The 24,096-nt window shown below is 39.6% G+C and overlaps 1 protein-coding gene across 1 annotated transcript in view; it reads right to left on the reverse strand.

Moving 5' to 3' along the window:
• Positions 1-1,989: 1,989 nt before the first annotated feature.
• The window catches only part of fhod3b (formin homology 2 domain containing 3b), an 89,814-nt gene continuing 67,707 nt past the window's right edge, over positions 1,990-24,096 (reverse strand). The window contains exons 8-29 of the mRNA XM_039805293.1: positions 23,373-23,467; positions 22,317-22,460; positions 21,903-22,150; positions 20,037-20,192; positions 19,502-19,894; positions 18,613-18,675; positions 17,991-18,101; positions 17,678-17,812; positions 17,226-17,276; positions 16,413-16,594; positions 15,230-15,817; positions 13,812-14,527; positions 13,114-13,272; positions 12,214-12,396; positions 10,173-10,292; positions 9,188-9,349; positions 8,866-9,056; positions 8,476-8,668; positions 7,213-7,236; positions 6,412-6,598; positions 2,284-2,445; positions 1,990-2,169 (exon numbers count right to left, since the gene is read on the reverse strand). Of these exons, the coding sequence (XP_039661227.1) occupies positions 2,087-2,169; positions 2,284-2,445; positions 6,412-6,598; positions 7,213-7,236; positions 8,476-8,668; positions 8,866-9,056; positions 9,188-9,349; positions 10,173-10,292; positions 12,214-12,396; positions 13,114-13,272; positions 13,812-14,527; positions 15,230-15,817; positions 16,413-16,594; positions 17,226-17,276; positions 17,678-17,812; positions 17,991-18,101; positions 18,613-18,675; positions 19,502-19,894; positions 20,037-20,192; positions 21,903-22,150; positions 22,317-22,460; positions 23,373-23,467 (4,346 nt within the window). The 3' untranslated portion in view covers positions 1,990-2,086. The remainder of the gene's footprint in view (positions 2,170-2,283; positions 2,446-6,411; positions 6,599-7,212; positions 7,237-8,475; positions 8,669-8,865; positions 9,057-9,187; positions 9,350-10,172; positions 10,293-12,213; positions 12,397-13,113; positions 13,273-13,811; positions 14,528-15,229; positions 15,818-16,412; positions 16,595-17,225; positions 17,277-17,677; positions 17,813-17,990; positions 18,102-18,612; positions 18,676-19,501; positions 19,895-20,036; positions 20,193-21,902; positions 22,151-22,316; positions 22,461-23,372; positions 23,468-24,096) is intronic.

Below are 24,096 nucleotides of genomic sequence, written 5' to 3' on the forward strand. Positions count from 1 at the left end.
ATTATACACTATTCTACACATGGAGCAAAAAAACCAAAATGGAACAACAAAGACCTTGTACATAATTTTACAGCATTCCCCCTATATTACTTTACACATCTATTCTGTCTTGTTTTTGACAAAAATCAGTACAATCTGGGAAACACAATGAGCTTCCCCCCACCCCCCTCACTAACTTCAATTCTACTAAGTTGCATGCTACACATTGAGTCTAAGGTGCTGAATAGTTTTCAGTTAATTCTTCAAAAAAAACAAAATAAACGTACTGCTGGTGTGGTTTTATTTAGCTTTATCATGATGTTGCGCTAGATTCTTGTTTCTCTCAATGGCTATGTTTCCATCACAGTGAAAATTTGCTAGTGGATAGATTTACCTTGCCATGATATAAACTGAAATGATTATTAATTAAGCCAAGGCCATTCCAAATTAATAGCACTACGACTTCATCAATAGTTCAACCTACATAATAATAAAAACGGTGGGCTCTTTCTTTTTCACTTCAATACAGATTTACATGTTTTAAAATAGATAAATAATGGACATTTAATGTGCGTCCATATTACTAATTCTCATGTAAACCCTGATGTGCACATTCATAGTTAGGGGATGAATGTCCAATGACTGACAAACTGAGATCTCCAGTGATTCCAGTTAAACTACATATTAATTTGGCCTGGTCTATTTTTAACTTATATTTTACTGAGATCTTGACTGGAGTGGAACAATGCATGTCTGTGTTCTACAGTAAGGCAACAGGATACAGCTAATGTGCATGACCAATCCTAAATTTTCATAAATACTTTAAAGCTATCTTCATAACATACTATTTGATCCAAGACATAACATGGGAAAAAAATGGTTTAAAAACACTGGTTAAAAATAAATCACAGCTCGTGAATGATGTACGTTGCAGTATTATCCTCTTGCTTGCTCCTCAGACTGCACATCTGTAACATTTTCTTGATTATATGTCCCTGAAAACGTCTTAATAAATAACTGTCTCTGAAAGGCACTCTGAGATGTGCAGCTCATAGTTTCTAGAAGATAAAACTACATAACTCTGAAGATTGCTCACCTGTTAACACTGCGTCTGCCTTCCTCATACTGTCTCCAACTGTTTAGTCCATCAGTGAGAATAGTTCACACATGATGCAACTTGAATACGTTTGTACATTTGTGTACAACCTACAAATATTGAGAATTAGTCTGACACTAGTGGTATCACCCGCAGTAACAGAACTTTAAAAAGATGTTTCTCTGGTAAATCCTTCTTATCCAGTCAACTAACAGATATTTGACAAAGCTTTAGATGCTCATCTGCCTCGAATGTGTCCACTTTGATTAGACATTAAAAACTGTGCTACTGTTGATTTGCTGGTTAAACGGTTGAGTATATTTCAGATGTCAGTGGTTCATCAGTGTCAAGGATTTCACATTCCATTGATACCAAACTCTTATTTCCAGTGCAATTGTTCCTTATTTGAGCACCTTCTTGAGCAAAATGAAGAAGAAAAAAAAACACAAACTACTACAGTAGTATATAACAGAATAACCTTCTGCACAAAGCCATCTATTCAACAGATGAAATGTCTTTAATTTTCTCTAAAGCTGCAGGGCTGACACTAAAACCAAGCAGCGGAGAGTTTAGTGTCTGTGCCACACTTCTTGCCCTTTGGATTCAGTCAAGGCCACTGAGATTGAAGCACACACACTCTTGATGCCCTCCACCGTAAAAAAAAACAACACTTTTGCACAGTTTGTATATAATGTCACGTTCAAAGGGTGATTGTGAGTAAGCCTTGTGAGTGCACGTCATTGATGTTTTTTCAGCAGTAGCAAAGCTTAGTGGTTTGGATGCAGCGCTCCATTTCTGCTCTCTCTGACCGTCGGTTCATGAATAAAACTTTTTTTCCACTCTCTTCAGGAAGCACTGGTGTCAAGCCTATGTACCAAACGCATAAAGATGAGGTCAACTCATTGAAGCTGGGAGGGATTTTAGTGCCAAGCCAGAGTGGAGTGGGTTGCCAGGTTAGGAGTAGGAATTGGAGGGGCAGTGAAAGGGTTCCCAGACGTCCTTATGTCCACCTCACACCTGCATCTCTGAACCACTGGACAAGCCGAGAGCATTTGCCTCCTCTGTTGTCAAACCATTCTTCAGTGTCCTCCTCACTGTGCAGACAGGATTAAAAGTGTATTATTACAGTGTTTGCACATGCAGCTGATTGCATGTCTCTGTGCATGATAATAAACAATGCCAATTGGCCAATAGTTGACACGACTCACATGATTTTCGGTTGGCTCGGGACCGCCTCCTCTCCCGAGGTTGCGTCCGCTGGCTGGGCCCCTGAGTGGCTGACCTAACAATCCTCTCCATGATCTCATCAGCTGTATCATCTGTGCAGTTCACTGGGTCGTCACTGGCAGAGCACCATGGGGGAACACACCCTAAAAAAGTAAGGTCAGAATGGATAGGAAAACAACAGACATATTGTATTTTAGGGCAGGTTTAAGAAATCTCTACTGTCTACAGCCAAAGAAGTCATATGTATGTCATAAAAAAGTCATGAAAAGTAATAGTATAGTATGTCATAGAAAGTCATAGTATATGTCATGAAAACTTCTATAAAGTCACAGTGATAAAAAGTTATAGTTTAGAATGTCGAAAAAAAGTGATCAAAATAAGTCATAGCATAGTATCTCAAAAACTGCATTTATCTCTACAAAACAACAGGTTGGGAAAGTGAATGACCGAAACAAATTGTTTCTCTACATCTATTAGTATATTTCATTCCTGTAAAGTAGGTCTTGAAACTAATTCCACCCTGTAGGATTTGAACACTGAACCTTCTGTCTTCAAGTCATTCTCTTATTACGCTAAACTATGACCTTACATACAAGTTCATGGTTTTGGCATATTTATCTCTTTCACTTCACATAGCATGTCGGAAAAAAGTCATAGTATAGTATTTAAAAAAAAGTGATAAAAAAGTCATAGTATAGCATGTCGAAAAAAGTGTTGAAAAAGTCATAGTATGGTATGTCGAAAACTGCATTTATCTCTCCAAAACAAAAGGTTGGGAAAGAGGAACAAAACTCTCCTCTACATCTATATTTCATTCCTGTTAAGTAGGTCTTGAAACTAATTGCACCCTATTCGATTTGAACACTGAACCTTCTGTCTTCCAGTCATTCTCTTATTACTGTAAGCTACTGACCTGATACAAAAGTTATGTTTTTGGCATATTTGTTTCTTTCACTTAGTATAATGGACTTCAAAACTTAATGAAACATACAGTATTTGAACACCTGAACTTCTGTCTTCCAATCATTCTCTTATCTCTCTAAGCTATCTGAACTTAATAAAAGTTATGTTTTTGGCATATTTATCTCTTTTGCTCAGTACATTGGACCTCAAAACTAAATGAAACATATAGATTTGAACACCCAACCCTCTGTCTTCCAATCATTCTCTTATCACTATAAGCTATCTGACCTGACAGGAGAGATTATGATTTTGGCATATTCGTCTCTTCAACTTAGTACAGCTGGAAACGTAAAATTAGCCGAGTGACTAACACTGGCGCATTTACAGAAATATTGATTAATGTGCATTGTCCTAATCAAATAAAAACTTACAATTTGAACAATCATTCTTCTGTCGTTCAATCCAAATCTTATCACCTTAAGCTATCTGACCTGACAGGAAGATTGTTTTCATAAAAAAGTCATAGTATAGTAAACAAGTGATAAAAAAGTGATAGTATAGCATGTCTAAAAAAGTCATGGTATAGTATGTCAAAAAAAGTGATAAAAAAGTGATAGCATGTCTAAAAAAGTCAATAGTATGTCAAAAAAGTGATCAAAAAGTTATAGTATAGTATGTCGAAAAATGTCATCGTATGGCATGTCAAAAAACGTTATTAAAAAATCATAGCATAACATGCTGAAAAAAGTAATAAAAAAGTGATATTACAGTATGTCGAAAAAAAATTATGAAAAAGTCATAGTATAGCATGTCGAAAAAAGTGATAAAAAAGTCAGAGACTAGCATGTTAAAAAAATGATAAAAAAGTTGTAGTATAGTATATCAAAAAAGTTATAGTATAGCATGTCAAAAAACGTCAGTATAGAATGTCAAAAAAAATCATAGTATAGCATGTCGAAAAGTGATTAAAAAGTCAGTATAGAATGTCGAGAAAAGTGATAAAAAGTAATGTCGAAAAAAGTGATAAAAAAGTCATAGTATAGCATGTCGAAAAATGTTATCGTATGGCATGTCGAAAAAAGTTATAAAAAAATCATAGCATAACATGCTGAAAAAAGTGATAAAAAAGTGATATTACAGTATGTCGAAAAAAAATTATGAAAAAGTCATAGTATAGCATGTCGAAAAAAGTGATAAAAAAGTCAGAGACTAACATGTTAAAAAAATGATAAAAAAGTTGTAGTATAGTATGTCAAAAAAGTTATAGTATAGTATGTCGAAAAAATTGATAAAAAAGTCATAGTATGGCATGTTGGAAAAAGTCAGTATAGAATGTCAAAAAAAATCATAGTATAGCATGTCAAAAAGTGATTAAAAAGTATTAGTATAGCATGTCGAAAAAAGTAATAAAAAACTCATAGTACAGTATGTCAAAAAAAGTGATAAAAAACTCATAGTACAGTATGTCAAAAAAAGTGATAAAAAATCATAGTATAGTATGTCGAAAAAAGTGACTATGGTATAGAATGTCGAAAAAAGTGATAAAAAGTAACGTCGAAAAAAGTGATCAAAAAGTCATAGTATAGCATGTCGAAAAATTTTATCATATGGCACGTCGAAAAAAAGTTATTAAAAAAGTCATTGTATATAGCATGTCAAAAAAAGTCATAGTATAGTATGTCAAAAAAGTGATAGTATAGCATGTCGAAAAATTTTATCGTATGGCACGTCGAAAAAAAGTTATTAAAAAAGTCATTGTATATAGCATGTCAAAAAAAGTCATAGTATAGTATGTCAAAAAAGTGATAGTATAGCATGTCAAAAAAAGTCAGTATAGTATGTCAAAAAAAGTGATAAAAAGTGATAGCATAGCATGTCGAAAAATGTTATAGTATAGTATGTCAAAAAAATTGATAAAAAAGTCATAGTATGGCATGTTGGAAAAAGTCAGTATAGAATGTCAAAAAAAATCATAGTATAGCATGTCAAAAAGTGATTAAAAAGTCATTGTATATAGCATGTCAAAAAAAGTCATAGTATAGTATGTCAAAAAAGTGATAGTATAGCATGTCAAAAAAAGTCAGTATAGTATGTCAAAAAAAGTGATAGCATAGCATGTCGAAAAATGTTATCGTATGGCATGTCGAAAAAAGTGATATAAAAAGTCATAGCATAGTATGTCAAAAACTGCATTTATCTCTCTCTAAAAACGCGTTTAAAAAGTCATAGTAGAGTATGTCGAAAAAAGTGATCAAAAATTCAAAGAATAGTATGTCAAAAAAGTGATGAAAAAGTCATAGTATAGTAGGTCGAAAAAGTCATAGTATAATATGTCGAAAAAAGTGATTTAAAAAGTCATAGTAGAGTATGTCGAAAAAAGTGATAACAAATTCAAAGTATAGTATGTCAAAAAGTGTTAGAAAAGTCATAGCATAGTATGTCGAAAAAAGTGATAAAAAGTCATAGTTTAGTATGTCAAAAAAGTGATAAAAAGTCATAGCATAGTATGTTGAAAAAAGTGATAGAAAAGTCATAGTATAGCATGTCAAAAAAAGTCATAGTATGGTATGTTGAAAAAAGTGATCAAAAAGTCATAGAATAGTATGTCGAAAAAAGTGATAAAAAGTCAATATAGCATCGTCCTTCTTAATGTTTTTTCCCCTGATGTGGCCCTAATGCTCCGTCATAATAGTATGTCATAAAAATGTCATAAAACTCATAGTATAGTATGTAATTTAGGACTTTTTTATGACATACTATAAAATGACTTTTTATGACATACTATACTGTGACTTTTTATGATCTAAAAAAAGTCATAAAAAGTCATAGTATAGCATGTCATAATAAGTCATAGAATTGTTTGTCATAAAAGGTCATGGTAGAGTGTCATGAAAAATCATAGTATAGCGTGTCAAAAAAATGTATAAAAAAGTCATAATATAGCATGTTATTAAAAGTCATAAAAAGTTATAGTATAGTATGTCATAAAAAATCATAGTATAGTATGCCATAAAAAAGTCATAAAAAGTAATAGAATAGTTTGCCAAAAAAAGTCATAAAAAGTCATATTATAGTATGTCATAGAAAAGACATAAAAAGTCATAGTATATATGCCATAAAAATAAAAAAAGTAATATAGTACGTCATTTAAAAGTCATACTTACTATACAGGGGCTGTAACAGTAGAACATGTTTGTGAGACTGACCTCGGGTGCTTTTGGCTCTGGTGCGTGTACGGAGGCCTGGCACCGTGGACGTCACGCTCTCTCCGTCCTGCAGGCTACTCTTTAGCACGGCCTTCATGTTCTCATGTTCAGCTGCATCTTCAGCATACTGGATACCCTGAGGCTGGCTGTCCTGTGCGTCTGATGGGCCACCGCCAAATTTACCACTCTGGAGGGGGAGGACACAGGATTACTATATCTGACATTTTATAAGTAGGAGATGGTGAAACTCAGCTCCATGCTCTGGCTCTTTTAGTATTTGGGAAGAACCACAAGAAAAATATAAAAATATCAAACTTGTCATACAGGTTAAGCTTTACTTGTGACACAACACGTTCCAGCCTAGAATAAGAACAATTAGTCATTTTGAATAGTTGAAAGTTTCACATACACATTTGAAGGGTTTATTCTGAGACACAAAAGAAAAAAAATCCCCATGATAATGATGCAGACATGCCAGGTTTAAGAGTACAGCTTCCCTTTCTGAGGTCCATTCATTTCTACCAGGAAGTAGATGTGACTCCTCCTAGTGAGATTCTCTCAACACTGCAGCCAACATCATGCAGACACCTTCTTTTCTCTCCTTTTCATCACCTTCAAGCTTCCTCATTCATGTAAGGTCACACGCACACACAGAACCTGACGGTCTCACTGATGACTTGTCCTTTGTTAATCCTCATAAATACATCCGTTATTGTTCAAAGTTATGACAGCAGTCCGGTTGAATGTTAGTCACAACAAAAGTTCACATGCACTTGTTTACACACAAAGTGAGCACCCTACCTCACTACCATCTTCATCCTCACTCTACAGAGATAAAGGAAATGGAAGAAAAAAAGCCAAACGGTGTGTTGTAAATACTGTAAATTGCTAGTGTCAAGTGAAAACTTTTCATATACAAAGTGACAAATATTTAGGAAACTGTTTTTATGTTTTCAGATTAATATACACACTACTGAGTTATCTAATTGTTTTTTTTTTACAAAGGTTGTAGCATTTTCTCAAATCATAAAGACGCATGTAATCCATAATTTGTGTCATAAACATTAAAGAAATCGTTTAATATTTTGAGAAACACGGTTATTTACTTTTTTGCATAGAGTTAGACAAGAAGATTATACTCTGATACCACATGTCTGTACATTAAATATGGACATGGGCAGCCTGCTAGCTTGGCTTAGCATTCATACTGGGAACCAAAAGATTTTGCCTACCGCCACCTCCAAAGCTCAGTAATTAACACATTATATCTTGTTTGTACAAAATAAAAATAAAATTGTTACCTAGGGGTTATTGGTAGTCGGATTTTGTCATGGACAGAACAAGGCTGTTTGCACCTGCCTGCTTTTACTCTATATGCTAGTCTAAGCTAACCGTCATTTTAAACAAACAGATAAATCATCTCATGCAACTCTCAGCAAGAAAGTGATGTCAAACTATTCCTTTAAATATCAAAACTTCTATGAGATTTTAACCTCCCTATACCATAAGAAACATTGCAGATACTGTATAAGCTTTGGAACAGTGGAGCATATTTGACTGAACATCTTTGTAAGAGTGTGGTTAAGGTATGGGCCTTGTTTTTTCTCCTTTAGGGACATCCAAAGGTTTGAATTTTCACACAGTGATTGAATTAGGGTACCTTTGAAGAGAGGGGCCCCTGTCAAGGCTCGCTGCGGAGTCCGCTCTGAGCAGCCAACTCCTCGGGGTTTAAGGGATTTTAATCATGCAGGGAGGTGTTTGCTCTGGCCTTTCTTAGCCTGCTTCAGCTACAGAATGAGATACACTAAAAACAACTCACTGATTGTTGTTACAGTAATCTATACATGTGAATACCAAGGAACTGCGCTGATGTCATTACAAATGTATGCCGCGTCTGTCAGAAATGGCCACGTTTGGCGCTTTAACCAGATTAAGGTTATAACCAGTGTCTAGAGATTGCTCATATTGTCTCATAGAATTGAGAAAGTACAAACTAAACAAAGAAAATGATCAGAAAATTGAGAAACTGGTGTGTGACCATTGCTCGTGGTGAGGAGCACTTACATCTGTTATCATTTTCCCCCTGGTCTTGTTCCTCTCTCTGTGGTTGGCCCTCTTCTGTTTCTGTTGTAGCACGCGCTCTCTTGTTGTGCGATACTCCAGGGCAAATTCACTCAGGATCTTGCTAAATCGATGAATGCTAACCTCACGTATGGCATATATCGGATGGCCCAGGAACAGCAGAAAGGCATGGAACCTGCAGATGTGTAGAGCAACATCACAGAGATCTTTGGGTGGAAGCAAAGTTTAAACATGCTTTAAAAAGTAGTGAAAGTCACTAAACACTAAAAATGGCTGTAAATGCCATTGAAACAGATATAAATATAGAATATATGAACTAAAATGCAAGAAATATTTAATCTAATCCAGCATTTAATCTACACCTGAACATACCTGTTGAGTATTCTTCGATGTACAATCTTCAGAATAATAATTCTCTCTGCACAATCTTTGAGGAAGTCTGACATTTTTTGTTTCAATGCTGGTTTCATCTCATGTTTCGCAATGACCTTGAGGTGATCCCATGATGCTTTGCACCTACGCTCCATCTGGGCCAGATTGTCTTGAAGCTGGTCAAAGTCCACCTGACAAAAATATCAAAGAATTGTTGAGGACTCTCTTCTTCAGTGGATATGCCATTTGCATTCACTGCTACTAGTAACAAACTGATACAGTGGACAAACTGTTTAAAGAGTTTTTTAAAGATTTAAAAAACCTTGGTCAAGCGGGTGATGGCTCCTATCTCAGAGTAGAGGTCAGTGCTGTCTGGAAACTTCTCCACCACGATGGAGCAGGCGTGGTGCAGCAGGGACTGCTTATGAACCGTGTCCTTCACCTCTGGGACTTTTTCCAAGTAATTCAGCTCAAAGCCTTTAGCCTAGAGATGCATGCATGCACAACAACACAGTCAGAATGTAAGACGGAAACAACTGTCTGGAATTAAAAATCAAGAGCCCCTAGTCGAGGACCAAATTGCAGTGAATTTCGTTTTTGGCAGGGTTAGAAAAAGGGGCTCTATGGAGTGCGCCGAGTAGATATGTAGATTCATTAGGCTGGTGATTATCAGAAACCTCAATCTACTTCAGACTCGACCGATTGTTCTGCTCACCAAAGCCCAAACATATCATAAAAGACATAATCCCAACCGGATCTCCTTTGTTCTGCTGCCAGTTTTAAATGGCTTACTGCAAAAATATATAAATGCAGCCATTATTTACGGGAACTACTTGTTTTGATGTTGATGACTTATGTTTCCCTTTTGCATTTTTGGCTCTCATATCCAAGAGGTTCACTAATACATAGACATACACACAGAAACCCCCATCACAAAGTGAGACAAAAAGAATGCAGGACATAGATGCAAGTTCACACACGAGCAGCCAGACAAACACAAACTGTCAGAAAACACACAATCGCACAACCTCCCTCCCTTTTCCCACTCAGACAGACAGAGCCAGGGCCAGCAGAGGCCTTGATGAACGTTTTTACTGTAGAAGGACAGTGTCTGGTGCAGACACAGTCAGGCAGCACATTCTTCTACACATAGTGAGTCCACTGTTATCCTTGCCAAATAAATATCTTGGCGGGGGAGTTGAGGGAGGAGGAGGAGAAGTGTGGCGAAATGAAGGAAGTAAGTAAAAGACACAGAGGGAGAGAAAGTTAAAAATGAGGAAGCCATACATGTCTTGAGAGTTACTCACATTAGTGCCGTTGAGGAAGTTGCCAATGGCCAGCAGTGTGGTCAAGATGTGGCGGAGTGTCTTGTTTTTCTCTAACTGGTCCATCCCTTCCTTCAGGTCCTGCAGAGGCTCTGCCACTTCCTAACAGAGCATGGGAATGCAGTCAGGAAACATCTATCTACCATTGCCTGTTCATGTTTCTGCCACTTGATTCTGCTCTTCTTCTCACCTGATAACAATGTACAGTAAATTGTCAAAAAATATAACACCACCAAATGTACACAATAAAGTCTGTTTACAGGTCTTGGGAGTACTTCTGCATATGTGAAAATAAAATAGTTTAAAGCCTTTTGTGGCTCAAGAGGGAGCTTCATGGAGCTGCTAAGTGATGTCATTTGAGGCAGCGTTGGTTGGGGCTGACTACGAGTTTGAAACAGAAAAATATCTGAGGTTGTGGAGTTAGAAGGAGCATATAGCCCGCTCCTCATCTCTGCTTGAGGCTACATTAGCTGCTACTAGCATAACACACCTGAATCTCTAAACTAAACTGTCAGCGCTGAAGTTGCTTTATGGGTAATGTAGGTCAAATTGAATCCTTTTTAAATAGAAATGATGATTTTGACAGTGTTATAGTAATTCAATTCTGAATTGGTGGAATACTCTGTTAAATATTTCTAAGTTTTGGAGTGAGTTAGATAAGCAAATAAATACCTCATTTTAATTCATAATTATTATTACTATACTTTGATTCCTTTAAAGGTCCTATGACATGCTGCTTTTTGGATGCTTTTATATAGGCCTCAGTGGTACCCTAATACTGTATATGAAGTCTCTTTCCCGAAATTCAGCCTTGGTGCAGAATTACAGCCACTAGAGCCAGTCCGACAATGAGCTTTCCTTAGGACGTGCCATTTCTGTGTCTGTAGCTTTAAATGCTATTGAGGAGGAGAGAGGCGGGGCAAGGTGGAGGGGTGGGGGTGTGGCCTTGACGAACTGCCATGCTTTGCTAGTTTGCAACATAGACAGTATATAAACTGGACCAACGGATCCCGTTGCTCTGGACGGAGACCAGTGAAGGATATTAGAAGCACTTTTCCGGTGAGCGCTGAGCGACGACGTAAATGTGACGTGGGCAACGTGTCTGAAAGTTTAAGTCTTCTGGTAGCTGTGCCAAGAGAAATCTCAATCATTCCCAGTCTTGCAGAGACGGAGATCGTAGGTATATGCAAGGAGATAACATGGACACAGGCTAATTATTTCTAACTAAAATGCTAGTTAACATTAGTAATTAAACTTAAACAACTCATGTAAGTCGAAACTGCCTGCAAGCTTCTCCTGTACTATACGGTAATTCCTCTACTATGCAACAGTAAGTTGCGTGGTTATGACACAATCGTTAGCCTATTTTTTATAAAAACGTCTGCTACGGAGCCATAATGTGAGATACAAGGTAATGGAGCCTTTGATACATTGTCATGTTTCTTTAGAAATAAACAATGGACAAAAAAATTCTTTAAACGCTTCAGATGTAAAGTTATTCGCTGTCAAAGTGATGTCAAAATGGATGGCAGTCAATGGAATGCTAACGTCGGGTTATCGTTTGGTAGCATCAAAATGGCGCCATAGGAGGCTTGAGTTCTGAAGCGAAGCTTACCTCCTTGGTTTGCAAGCCATGATGTCTTTCTCATGGGCGGGCCAAATTCTCTGGGCGGGCAAAGCAGAAAAAGGGGAGGTAATCTTGCTCCTTATGACCTCATAAGGAGCAAGATTCCAGATCTGCCCATCTGAGTTTTAATTTTCTCAAAGGCAGAGCAGGATACCCAGGGCTCGGTTTACACCTATCGCCATTTCTAGCCACTGGGGGACCATATGCAGGCTGGGGGGAACTCATATTAATGTTAAAAAACCTCATAAAGTGAAATTTTCATGCCATGGGACCTTTAAAATAAAAAATAAAAAATAATGAGTTGAAATAAATGAAGTTTTCGAGTGTTTTACTTCTGTAACTCTGTAAGGTGTGATCTGTCTGCATGTGATTAAAGTTGACACGAATGTGTCTGACCTTCTCAATAAGCTCATAGTCCATCTTGAATGCCCACAGCTGCAGGCGAGCAGACAGCTCTGTGATGGAGGAGAGGGTGAGAAGGAACTGCTCAGCGCTGCCCAGGGGAATATCAGGGTTGACCAGCTGAGCCTCCTGGATCTTCTGCTTCTCCTCCTCTGTGGGGATCATTGTCAGGATTTTCTAGGAGAGGGAGGGAAGGGAAAGTAACAGGCTTATAGGAATATTCATCAAGTCAACCTTTCTGTTTTTCAACGCCTGAGTAAAACCTTTACATAATATGTCAGGGAGAAAATCATGGGAGGAGAGAGAGAAAAAAATTGATTCTGACATTCCCGCTCTGTTTATCTAAGATGTTGCCAATTTTTACCACAAACTTGTGTGACATCTGAACTTCCAACCTCACTTTTGTTGTCTGGCTGAAATTATCTCCAGAGACAAAAGGTGAGGAAGAATCCTCCTTTCTGCTGAAAATGAACTCAAGGTGAAGCTCTGAAAACTACAGGTTATATTACCCCAAAGGGATGCAACATTCATCATTTATGTATCTACTAAAAAGTCTGTTGTATTTTTTTTTAAATGAGCTGAAAATATGCATGTGGAGCTAACCTTTAATCATCACTGTGATTGAGTACATGAGAACAACCAAAAAGCCAGCTGTGCAGCCAGAAAATCACATGATATGTCAACATTGTGGGCCATCCCATCTAGAGGAGTTAAATCTCCTCTCGTTTGGGGAAATCCATCAGTGTATGTTGGTGTGCTGAGTAAATATCCTTCAAGAAAAGCATATTTATTATGGACGCAATGAGCTTGAAGTGGTTCTATTGGATGGACTATACAGTACTTATGACATGCAGTACCAATTTAGATACAGGATGTGTCTTTAAAAATGCTTACCTCAATGCCTTCCTTGTTCAGTGCATACTCATCAAAGTTGAGGATAGCGGTCTTAATGGTGCGAGGAGGAGGTAAGACAGTCAAGCCAATGTTTATAGCATTGCTGCGTTTTGAATCCAGGACTATGATTTCTTGTCGTTTGCCATCAACAGCTGCTTTCTATGAGAGAAACAAACCCTAATCATATTAGATCATATATCTTGAGTAGTGAAAGCAGCCCTTAATGTGTTAAAGATGCACCACACAAAATATGTGTGAAAACACACCTGACCTATCAGCCTTTATCATAAAATGGAGATGTGACAGAGAGCAGCTTGGATCCTTTTCACCATAACAGAGCTATACAATAGATTTGGACTGTTTACCCTGGTCTTGTTGTGGGAATTGTGACCACCAGCCTGAGTGATCTATAGATAGGTGGTGATTAAACTGATGTAGTAACGAAACACGAAGATTTTCTCCTCTCACTAATACTGAGAAGGGTTTCACCCATTGTAAATGCCACCCGGAGTGACGGTTGTTTGGCCACATTTACCACTAAACTCACAAAATGATCCTTTTTAATATGGTGCTGGATAGCAGGAAATCCTGAGCTATGGGAGAGAAACCGAGGCAAATCAGGACCGCAAAATAAACCTCGGAAAGTATATCGTAATTCTGCATGGTTCAACTGTAACAGCAGTACAACACAACGTTACCTTTGTGACAGGCAGCTCCTTGGATTTGGACTCAAACAGCTGCTCCAGCTTGGATGTGTCCAGTTTAACTGGCTCCAGTTTGGACCAGAGGGACTCCTTACAGAATTTATGACTCTTACACTGCCAGTCCACGGGACGCACTTCATTCCAGAAGAGACGAATGGTCTTCTTTTTCTTTTGGAAGAGAGGCATATCCCCTCGACTCAGCTGAGGGGAGGGTGGAGGGATTGGGGGCATGAATGGTGGGGGTGGGGGCATCATTTTGCCAAGGATGGGAGGAGGAGGGGGGCACCCAAACAGGGGTGGGGGTGGTGGCAGGGCAGCATTGCATGGTGGAGGGGGAGGCGGTGGTATCAGGTCACTCGACCCCATTACACTGTCCATATCTAAAATGTCCATGTCATCCTCATCCCTCAGGTCCGTGAAGTCCATTTCTTTGATCCGCAGCTCCCTGGGCGTGGCCATCAGCTGATCCCAGATATAGTCTGACTCTTTCTTAGGGGGAAGGCTTGATGAGGCAGCGCTTGCTGATTTGTCAGTCTGCTGCTGCTCTTTTGAGACCTCAACCTCAGAAGGACACGTTAGGCCTTTGACCAAATCTCCAAACTTCTCCGCCACTGCTCGGACACTGCCCTGCTTGTCCAGATGTCCCACCTCCATCTTCTTCACATTTTCTTCTCTGTCCTTCTGTAAGATGCCTCCATTCTGGAAATCAGCTGTCAGCCAACAGGGGTCACTGACCTCTGTCTCCTTCTCATTTTTTTTTTTTTTTTTTTTTTTTTTTTTTTTTGCAATGTGCAGTCTGAGTAATGTATTCCTTTTTGCTGTAACGCAGTAATATAATGCATTACTAATACAATTTTGGTACTATTATACCTGTTACAATCTTAGTAACGCAAATTACCTGTTACAATCTTAGTAACGCAAGTTACAACGCATTTTAACCCGACATTTGGTGGTGTTTTGTTTTTTTAAGAATGCACCAACACTGCAAAACATTTCGGCACAGAAAAAAAAGTCTGTTGAGTGTAATTTTCTGTTGCTGGAATTTGATGGTTGAGATGACTGCAGAGACGGATACATTTGTGAGATGGACATACTCCCATTATTTTCAGGAGTTTTGTGCTGTCCCGTCACTCTTCCCATGGTCAGAGCCAGAGACGGTACGGACAACATCTGTGTCCCAACAGGTAACGGTACATCAGCGCGGACAGCAATGTGTCCGAGCAACTGACTGTTTAGGCTTACTACACGTAATATCATTACACTGTATCAGCTGTGGAAAGTAACAATGCCATACATCAACACAATTGTAAGGTACTTTTAATTTTAATTATAATTACTCTCAAATGACAGTAACTAGTAATCTATAATGTATTACATGTTGGAAGTAACTTGCCCAACACTGGTTGGTTAGCAAAGTAAGTAAATTAAATTAGCATCGATCGTACCTGCTTCAATGTCATTGGTGAGTTTCTCGTCCCGCTCCTCCCTCTCCAGAGTGCTACTCGTGGAGGAGATGCTGGATGCAGAGCAGTTGTCTTTTTCATTCACCTCCTCGTTCTGTCTCTCCTTCTCGCTAAGCAGTACACCGTCTTCTACATCCCTTTCCGTCGGCTGCTCCTTCTCAAACACCTCCTCTAACTCGACATTCACCTCCACATCTGGCTCTCCCACCCCTGCTACGTCTGCTACCTCCGCCTCCTCTACCTGTTCTTCTACTTCTACCTCATCCGTGCACTGTGTCTGTTCCTCAAGCTTCTCCTGCTCTTGGCTCTCTTCTTTCTCCATGCCTGACTTTTCATCTGACGTCGCCTCTGCCACTACATTCTGGTCGGACGGAGTCTCAGCAACATCCTCTGTCTCTGCAGGCGGCTCTGTCTCTGTCTGCTGCTTGTCTGGCTCGGAGGGATGTGTGGGGGAAGGTTCTGATACTGTTAACTCTGGCTCTGGACTTTTGGTTCTTGTCTGTGGGTCAAGGTTTGGCTCTGAGATATGTTCTGTTCCTGGAAGAGAAATCAAAACAACGTGGAAAAAATGTTACTTTAAGTACTTCAGTTATGTGCCTTTATATTATCTGATAGTCTTCAGAAACATTCTTTGTTTATAATTAAAACAGATTTAAATTGCTTCCCGACATATCCTTAATTGCAGTGAGTGACTGTACATTTCTAGACTGTAGAAACAATTCACAAAGCAATTTGTTCTGTTACCATAGCTCATGATCATACAACATGATTGTAAAACACAATGCGAAAGGCTGAGAGAGAGGGCTTCAGAAAAAACAAAAAGTTCAATACTTGAATCTTTGTTCAAGTAGTTACCAAACAAGTGTGTTTTAGAAAAAAAATTATTGAAAAAAAACTTATACATTTTAATATGCATTTCTAGAATCAAATAGTTACTCTCAATAATCCCTTTCAGCAGAAGTGCAGCTGTATCTAATTTCTAAACAATAATCACTACTCAAAGCCCAGTGTGTGTGACAGGTGCTCTGACAGCCAGTAATGTCTCTACCAGCTCTGGAAGCCGACATTACAGTCCATTCATGGTCATATCACTATGCTAATGATGAATAAATGGTTGGCAAACACCAGTTACCTGACGTCTGGTGTGCAGTGTCATCCTGTGAGATAATGGATGGAGTTGTGGAACAGCGGGACGCAGAGCGGCTGGCAGGGTTGGAACTCAAACATAAAGTAATCTCTGTCCGTCCTCTCGATGGCACCCTGGGGCGCTCCCGCTCAAACTCCTCTGCAGCTAGCCTCTCCACAGCCTTGTACCTGCAATGACACAAAGTAGCTTTCAGATGTCTTCAAAGGCAAATCAATACAGTCCCCTGAGAAGATTACATTTTAGAGATATGAAGTCAGGGTTTAGTGAGTAATAGCTGCAATGTCAATGCTGTGAACTTTATGACATATTTGTCTTATTCCTGGGTAATTATGGAAAGAATTAAGGTGTAATCCCATTACCCAGGGAGTCAAATGATGACAAATGATGCCCTTATTTTGTGTAAAATTTTTGGCTGGTGTTTACTGATCTCAGTTCACAGATTCTTTAAAATTCAATCAGATGCATGGTCCAGTTCACGGGGTAAAAAAGGTGAGGGCAATGAGCTATACATTATATTGCATGCACACTCACACACAGACACGGTCAGAGGGAGATAACTGGACCTCATCCATGCCAAAACAATTACACACTTGTTCTGTAAACGTTGGGACGTCATAATGATGAGCAGGCCGAAAGGGGCTCTGGCACCTATAATTCAGCCTGACGCTTTACATCTGCTATCAATTTTAAAATAGGATCTCAAAGCATTTACAAGCCTCCTTAGCTGTTTGATCTGTCTTCACAAATGGCAGCATTATTGTGTGATCCATGTGAACCCATGAACTAAAGTAAGCTCACCTTTCCTCTCTGGCTTGCCTTGCTTCTTCCCTCTTGTCTGCATAATCTCGACTGAGATAGAAAGACAAAAACAGAGTCAGAACTAAAGACCTGTATTCACAGTATGTATAAATTAATATTTCAATTGCTAAACCAAAAAATGATATGGTACAAAGAAAGCAAATCATTAAAAGGTAAAACAAGACAAATGAGCAGAACATTTTGCAGACTATTCCTGTCATGATCCAATATTTCTAATGATCCTCATAAAGAAAGACAGCCCAGCTTTTATCATACTCGTGGAAGATTTGTGAATATCTTTCCTGAGTCAAAACTGGAGCCACCTGTTTCTAAAAATGCCAACATGTCTTTATTGGCTGCACAGCTGCCTACGGTACACAGTAAAGAAATAATATATTTTCACTGACACAAAGTCATGCTGTGTTTTGTCTGATTTGTAAGGTGAGACTAACTTGAAGCGGTTCCTCTCATCTCTTTCAATTCTCTGCAGACGCTCTTCTCTTTCCAGGCGTCTCCTCTCTCTCTCCACAGCCAGAGACTCTTGATGCTGTCTGTACGATGAAGTTAGCAAGCCCCCTAGAGCAGGTCTACACGCCAAAGAGAAAGAACAAATTGTGAAAACATTATCAAAATTGAGTGATTGGTTTGGGTTTTGGTATTTGCACATTTGTTCAAATGGGAGCTTTACAGATGAGGTGAGTTACATTTAATCAACCACATAGACAAAATATTTTGCAGTAGCTGTGGAACAGTTGAGATGCCAACCTGTCAACCGGTTTGGAGTCTGGTGTGGAGGTTGCTGAACTAGTGAAGCGATGGATGGGTGATGTAGGAGCCTGGTGCCTGCCAGGGTATGGACTGCCTTTGCCACTGATTCTGTTAAGAGAAGGGGAAAATAAATGCTTTGTTCTCTCCTAAGATATTTTCCACTGAACGACAGAGAAGAAGGATGGATAACACTTCAAGAATTCGTGATGTGAATTCCAATGTCATACTGCTGGATAGTTTACACTGAGGCGTCTGAATAGCTTTCCTGTGAGAAAAGCCATGCCATCGAAGTCTGATAGGTATCTGCATGTGCACTGCTCATCCATGTCTGTACATGGGGTCAACCTTTCATATGTATCTTTTCACTAGATCCACTCTTTTCTTAGAGGCCTTGTAATTGCTGTGTTGAATCTGATATCATTTTTGCACATTTTGTCCTAGAACAGTTGCACAACACATTGTGTATAAATAAAAATAGTCAAAGATGACAGAATCAACCACTGGAAACTGCATCATGTGCACTACTAACTATTTATGTAAATCACAATACCTCAGAGCCATTATACATCTTTTCCCTGCACACTCTTGTTATGCTTGACCTGTTGACGCCTGGCCTTACCTGTCAGCCCAGCAGGGCTTTCTAGTTGTGTAAGATGTAGGAGAGTTGTTTATATCTGTCAGACTGAAGATGGAAGTGAGAAAAAGAGAGAGTAACAGTTAGGTCAGGCACTCCAAAGATCAAATAATTAAATGTTAGTCACACAAACAAGATAGTGAGACAGCAGTCGAAGGTAGGAGGGATGCAAGACCACACAACAACAGAGCTGATAGGGGCAAGACCGATTCAATGTGCTATTTAAAAAGCAATCAAAATACTGTTAATTCTAATAAATAACACTATTTTAGAGGCTTTCACTGGATCACTTGTGCTTAAATGGCATCAGGGATACACGCTGTGTAACTGCTATGCCAGTCCAAACTACCCCGTTTCTATTGTGCTCAGCAAGTACATGAACAACTAAAGACAGTGACTGTGACTCATTTGAATTCCGTAATGCTTTCAAATAACATATTGACTTGTCCTGAATTAACTGTGGCGCAGAACCACAATGGAAGACAGATGAGTGTTAAATGTCTGTCTGTCCTTTTTCTGGTACAGTATGTCTTTGGAGATGCAACATAAATCCTATCTGAGGGGAAATAAAGGCAACTGTGATCAAGAAAACCGTATTTAAGAATGAAGGAGGTCGAGAGGAACTAAGCTCCAGCATTTCCAACACAAATAACCTCATGGCACGGAACATTTTCACGAAAAGATAAAAAAATATTTCAACTTTTAGAATGACTAAATCTGCTTTTACTCCAAAGATGCTTGCATGTGTTTTTGCTAAATGTACAGTGAGCTACACAGAGACACAGACACCAGTGATTGGGATGACAGTGTGTTTCCACGTTGTGAGGCGTAATGGTCTAACACAAGCAGATGAACTGTAGCTCCTGCCCTCTACCTGTAGTGCCTTTCTCTGTCCTGGCCCTTCTCACTCTCCTCGGCCCCGATAGACACCTGGCTCTGGTTCAAGTCAGGGGACAGAGGGAGAGGTCGAGGGGGAGGGGGAGGGGGAGGGAAGGGGGTTGAGGCTGGGGTAGACTGACACTGAGGGTGTGCTGAGCCTGGCACTCTACTCAGAGCAACACGGAAGACACAGTCAGGTGGCTGGGGAGGAACACGCCGAGGACTAAAGGTCCTCTTTTTAGGTGCGACGGACACAGGAAGAGATGTCCTGGTCTTGACGCTGAGATATTCTCTCTGCCCTGGCTGGTCACTGGCATTAGGGAGGATGTTGGCCATACACTTTAAGTTCAAACACATGTTAGGAGAGTCTGCTACAGCCGGAGCCACACTAGGATGACAAAATACAAGAGAGTAGGAGTCCAAGTGGAATGAAAAAAAAGAGGCATAATTTGAAATGGAAGAAAAACTAGGGAGATACTGTACGAGGGAAATGGGGAATCACGCTTGGGAAACCAGTTGGCCTAAAATACCTGTGAGCGCCCTGTCTAGAGGACTCAGTGACTGGATGACTTTCATCATCTGCCTCGTCCTCCTCCTCCTCCTCTCCTTCCTCCTCCTCCTCTCCCTCCTCCTCCTCCTCCTCTGCTCCTTCCTCCTTCTCTTCTTCCTCTTCCTCTTCCTCTTCTCTGTAGTGAGAGGAGGGATCGAGGGTTGAAGGGAGGAAAGGGAGGATGTAGGCAGGTGAGAGGAAAGAGAAATTGGACAGAGACAATGTGAAAACACAGAGCAGAGGAATGCCCGGGGGAGACAACACACAGAAAGGACAAACACTTAAAACATGCTTGTCCAAAAGCATTAGAAGTAGAAGAAGAGAGACAAACATTGAAAGATGTATGAGAAGGTTAGTAGGTTTTGACAACAGTCAAATACAACGTTGAGTCTCATAAATGTTAGAAATGGATATGCACAGGCAACAGTTACAACCACATTCAAGTGTAATTTCTATGGCAGCATTTATACAACAAAACTTTTAAATATAAAACATCCCCCAGTGATTTTAATTGAGGAAAAAAATATTCAATAATAAGTGTTAGAGATGTAGGAGATACAGTATCTTGTGTTTGAACTGATAGTCTGGGATATATCGTCATACATGAGTCTGCGGCCACTTTGCTATTTAGATCCCTCATGGTTGTCTGGATTTCATTAACAATATGGAAAATAGTGATCTTCAAAGGCGGCTAGGATTTCCTCTGGTGGACTGGAAGAAGCTAGTCTGGTGTCATATGACCTGCTTGACTGAATTTAAGTATACCTTAAGACCTGAGTGCTACCATGAATATATATGCACATGTAACTTTAAAAACTTAAAAAAGCTTGTTATTAATGATGATGATGAATATGATTTAATTATGTGGAGCTAGGAAAGTCAGCAACAGTGGTGATTTGAAAGACAAAAAAGCAGAAGACAAATAATTCCTGGTTTAAAATGTAAGCCTAGTTTTTGGTCTTCTGACGAATGACCAGTACTAAAAAATGGAATACAGGGTTAACGTTTTAATTTCTTATTTCATGTTTGTCGGTGCTTTTATAGGGCAAAGTAGTCCAAGCTACTGTACGCTACTGTTTTTGTGCTTGAGCCATGTGCTCTATTTGAGTAGTGATGCCTCTCATTGTTCTGTTGTAATGTTTGTGCTGTACTCGTCTTTTCTTCTTTTAACCTTTTTATCTATTGTAAAGCACTTTGTAACCTAGGTTTTGAAAGGTGCTATTGTAATAAAACTTTACTTACTTAACAATGAAACAAGATTGCAAATTGCTTCCTGCCTGAATCGCCAGTTGTGGTTCCTCTGGGTTTGTGTAGTCACAAAGGTTTGTTGTATACAAAACAGATGGCATTATGGAGTTTGAGTTTAATGCACTCTCACTGAAGGAAGCATGACTTGAGACAGCCAGCAGATAGCTCATATCATGTGTTTACAGAAGCTTCCTATTTCCTATTTATTATTGTTTGACAGTGGGGAAATTTATTTGAATTTCACTTTGCAGCAACCGTCTCCTCTTTGCTGTTTTATTACTATATAATTATATTTTCTGCTTTGGCTCTGTACAGAATGGACACATCTCTCCAATGCTGAAATATAATACAACACTTGCAGTCATGCTGTTTCAGACTAATACTCCATGGACCAGCAATAGTTTGTGATTTGTGATTTTTTAGGTGCAGCTATCTCTTAGGATTTATGAAATACAAGATCAGAACAAACCCTGGCTGAACCTTTTTACGACCAGGATCAGACCAAGTTCAAGCTAAAATGGAAGCAAGGATAACGCTTCTTTTCTTCTCTTGAATATCTTCCACTTTTCCATTTCTCTCTATCCTCCCTTCACCTCACCTTTCACTGATGTCTTCAACACGTTGGCCACCAAAGGGCAGGAAGCTGCTTGCGTGAGTATGAGGGCTGCTGGGTGATGCTGGAGCAGAAGCGTGGCCTCTGCTATTTTGGAGCGAATGTCTCCGGCTGCGTCTTCTCTCCAGGCCTCGCCTCTCGTTGTTGCCACCAACGCTGGCCCGCCGGCGGTCCTTGCGGACGCTGGGAGGCAACTGGGTATCATCGTCTCCGTCCTCATGGCGGAGAGATATCTAGATTAAAGGCATTACAGAGAAACTGAGTAAACAAACAGCAACCTGGGTACACACTTCATTTCTGGAGTATGTGAGCTACAACCTATTCTGAGACACACTTGCCCATTAACATTGCATTAAGGCTGATTGTTATGTGATAATGTAGCAGTGTAGGCTTCCTGACCTCGTAGATGTTGAACTGTTCTACCAGGTCGAGGTCAGTGCCTTTCCTGCTCAGGTGTCTCTGGGCCACGGCTTCGATGCCCTGCTCCTCCAGACAGTCCACCATGTCGTAGTATGAGTCCTGATCTGGGAGGCCTGCCAGAGTCTGAAACACAAACAAAGTCTCTGTGATATTTTAGGTTAATTGTGAAAGAAAAAATGAATTGGAACAATAGAAAAGGATCACCTTAGAGACAGAAAGGGAGTAAAATTACTTCTGAAGATGTTTTGTATAAACCTTGTATTGAAATGGAATCTGTAGCCAGATATGCTATCTAATTAAACTTTAATCTGTACTATTTAATGCACTTCAATTGTCTGTATTGCGATGCCAGTGTTATTTAATTTGATCACATTTTCCCTGTGCATTATGGGAAAACAGGGCAGGTTCATTATATACATGATACTGTAATCCATACTTATTTTTAATGAAGTCGTTGCTGCTGTTGTAAACTTGACAAAAATGTAATTACAACATACAGATTGAATTTGATTCAATGCAGATAAGAAACCCAGATGTAGATAACCACAATGTGTAAAAGGGGTTTAAAAGATGGTAGTTCCACTTCCGGGATTGCTCTGGTGCCGCAGGAAATTCCGCCAGATGCATGTATGTCCGTTTCCTTCCTCTTTGTGTTGGAATTTTAAACTCCGGTGGATTTATGCGGACTAATGGTTAACTGCTCCTCAGTTCTCTGCATGGTAAATTGAGACAGCTAGCTAGACTATCTGTCCAATCTGAGTTTTCTCTCGCACGACTATTTTACAGCAGCTCCGTACGGCGCTTAGCGCCGCCAATAGCGTAGAAGTGTGATTGGTTTAAAGAAATGCCATTAAACCAAAGCACATTTTTCTCCCATCCCAGGATGCTATGTGGACTAGCCAGACCCTCCTCCACTCCGCAGCGTGTGGATGGTGGAGACGCAGAAAGAAAAAAATACGGAAATGAGCAGACCATGCGACAACAGTAATTGGTCTACTGCAAATTGCCAGCCCTAGGTGGTATTATTTCACTGACCTTATTGACAAGTGTCATCGCATAAACCAGCAGCTCTGTATCCACTCCATCCTTCTCATCCAGGATCTCAATGACGTTTGACCACAGTTTTGTGCCTGTAGCATCAAAAGGCATGCAACACATTGTATATCACAAGACAAACTCCAAACACACAGAAAGACTACCTGTAATTTCTTTTTACAAATACACTAGATACAGTATTAATAAAGTCTTAAGTAATCCCTCTGCTCATTTTAAAGTTGCAAACATGCAGCAACACCAGGGTGCAGGAATCCAAACAAAAAATGTTTTGTCATCTCATGATTCCAGTAAGAGAGATGCAGTCATAACAAATTTCCCTAGAAAACGTGGCAGTGGAAAAACAGAGCAGAGGCGACTTGTTTTCTGATGAGAAAGAAGCAGCCGTGTGTCTGAGACACAAGAGTCAAGTCCATCTCCTTCTCTCAGTCTTCAGTCTTCTTACGCAACAGCAGAAAGTGGCGGGATAAGAAGACCTGAGACAGACGGATACCTGATCCCCTGCACGGCTGATGCTCCTTTAGGGCGGCAGGTAACTGAACCTCGCTGCAGACAGGAGTTACAGTCTTGCTCCTCGTTCAATGCATAGCTAAGGAGCTGCCCAGGACAATTGATCTGACTACTGTGTAACAGGAGACTCTGATCTGCAGTCAGCTGAACAGCACTACAGCCACCACGGATGGCTTGATCAGTAGAATTGGAAAAA

The sequence above is a fragment of the Perca fluviatilis genome, chromosome 7, assembly GCF_010015445.1.
Source record: "Perca fluviatilis chromosome 7, GENO_Pfluv_1.0, whole genome shotgun sequence".
In the NCBI taxonomy this organism is placed as follows: Eukaryota; Metazoa; Chordata; class Actinopteri; order Perciformes; family Percidae; genus Perca; species Perca fluviatilis.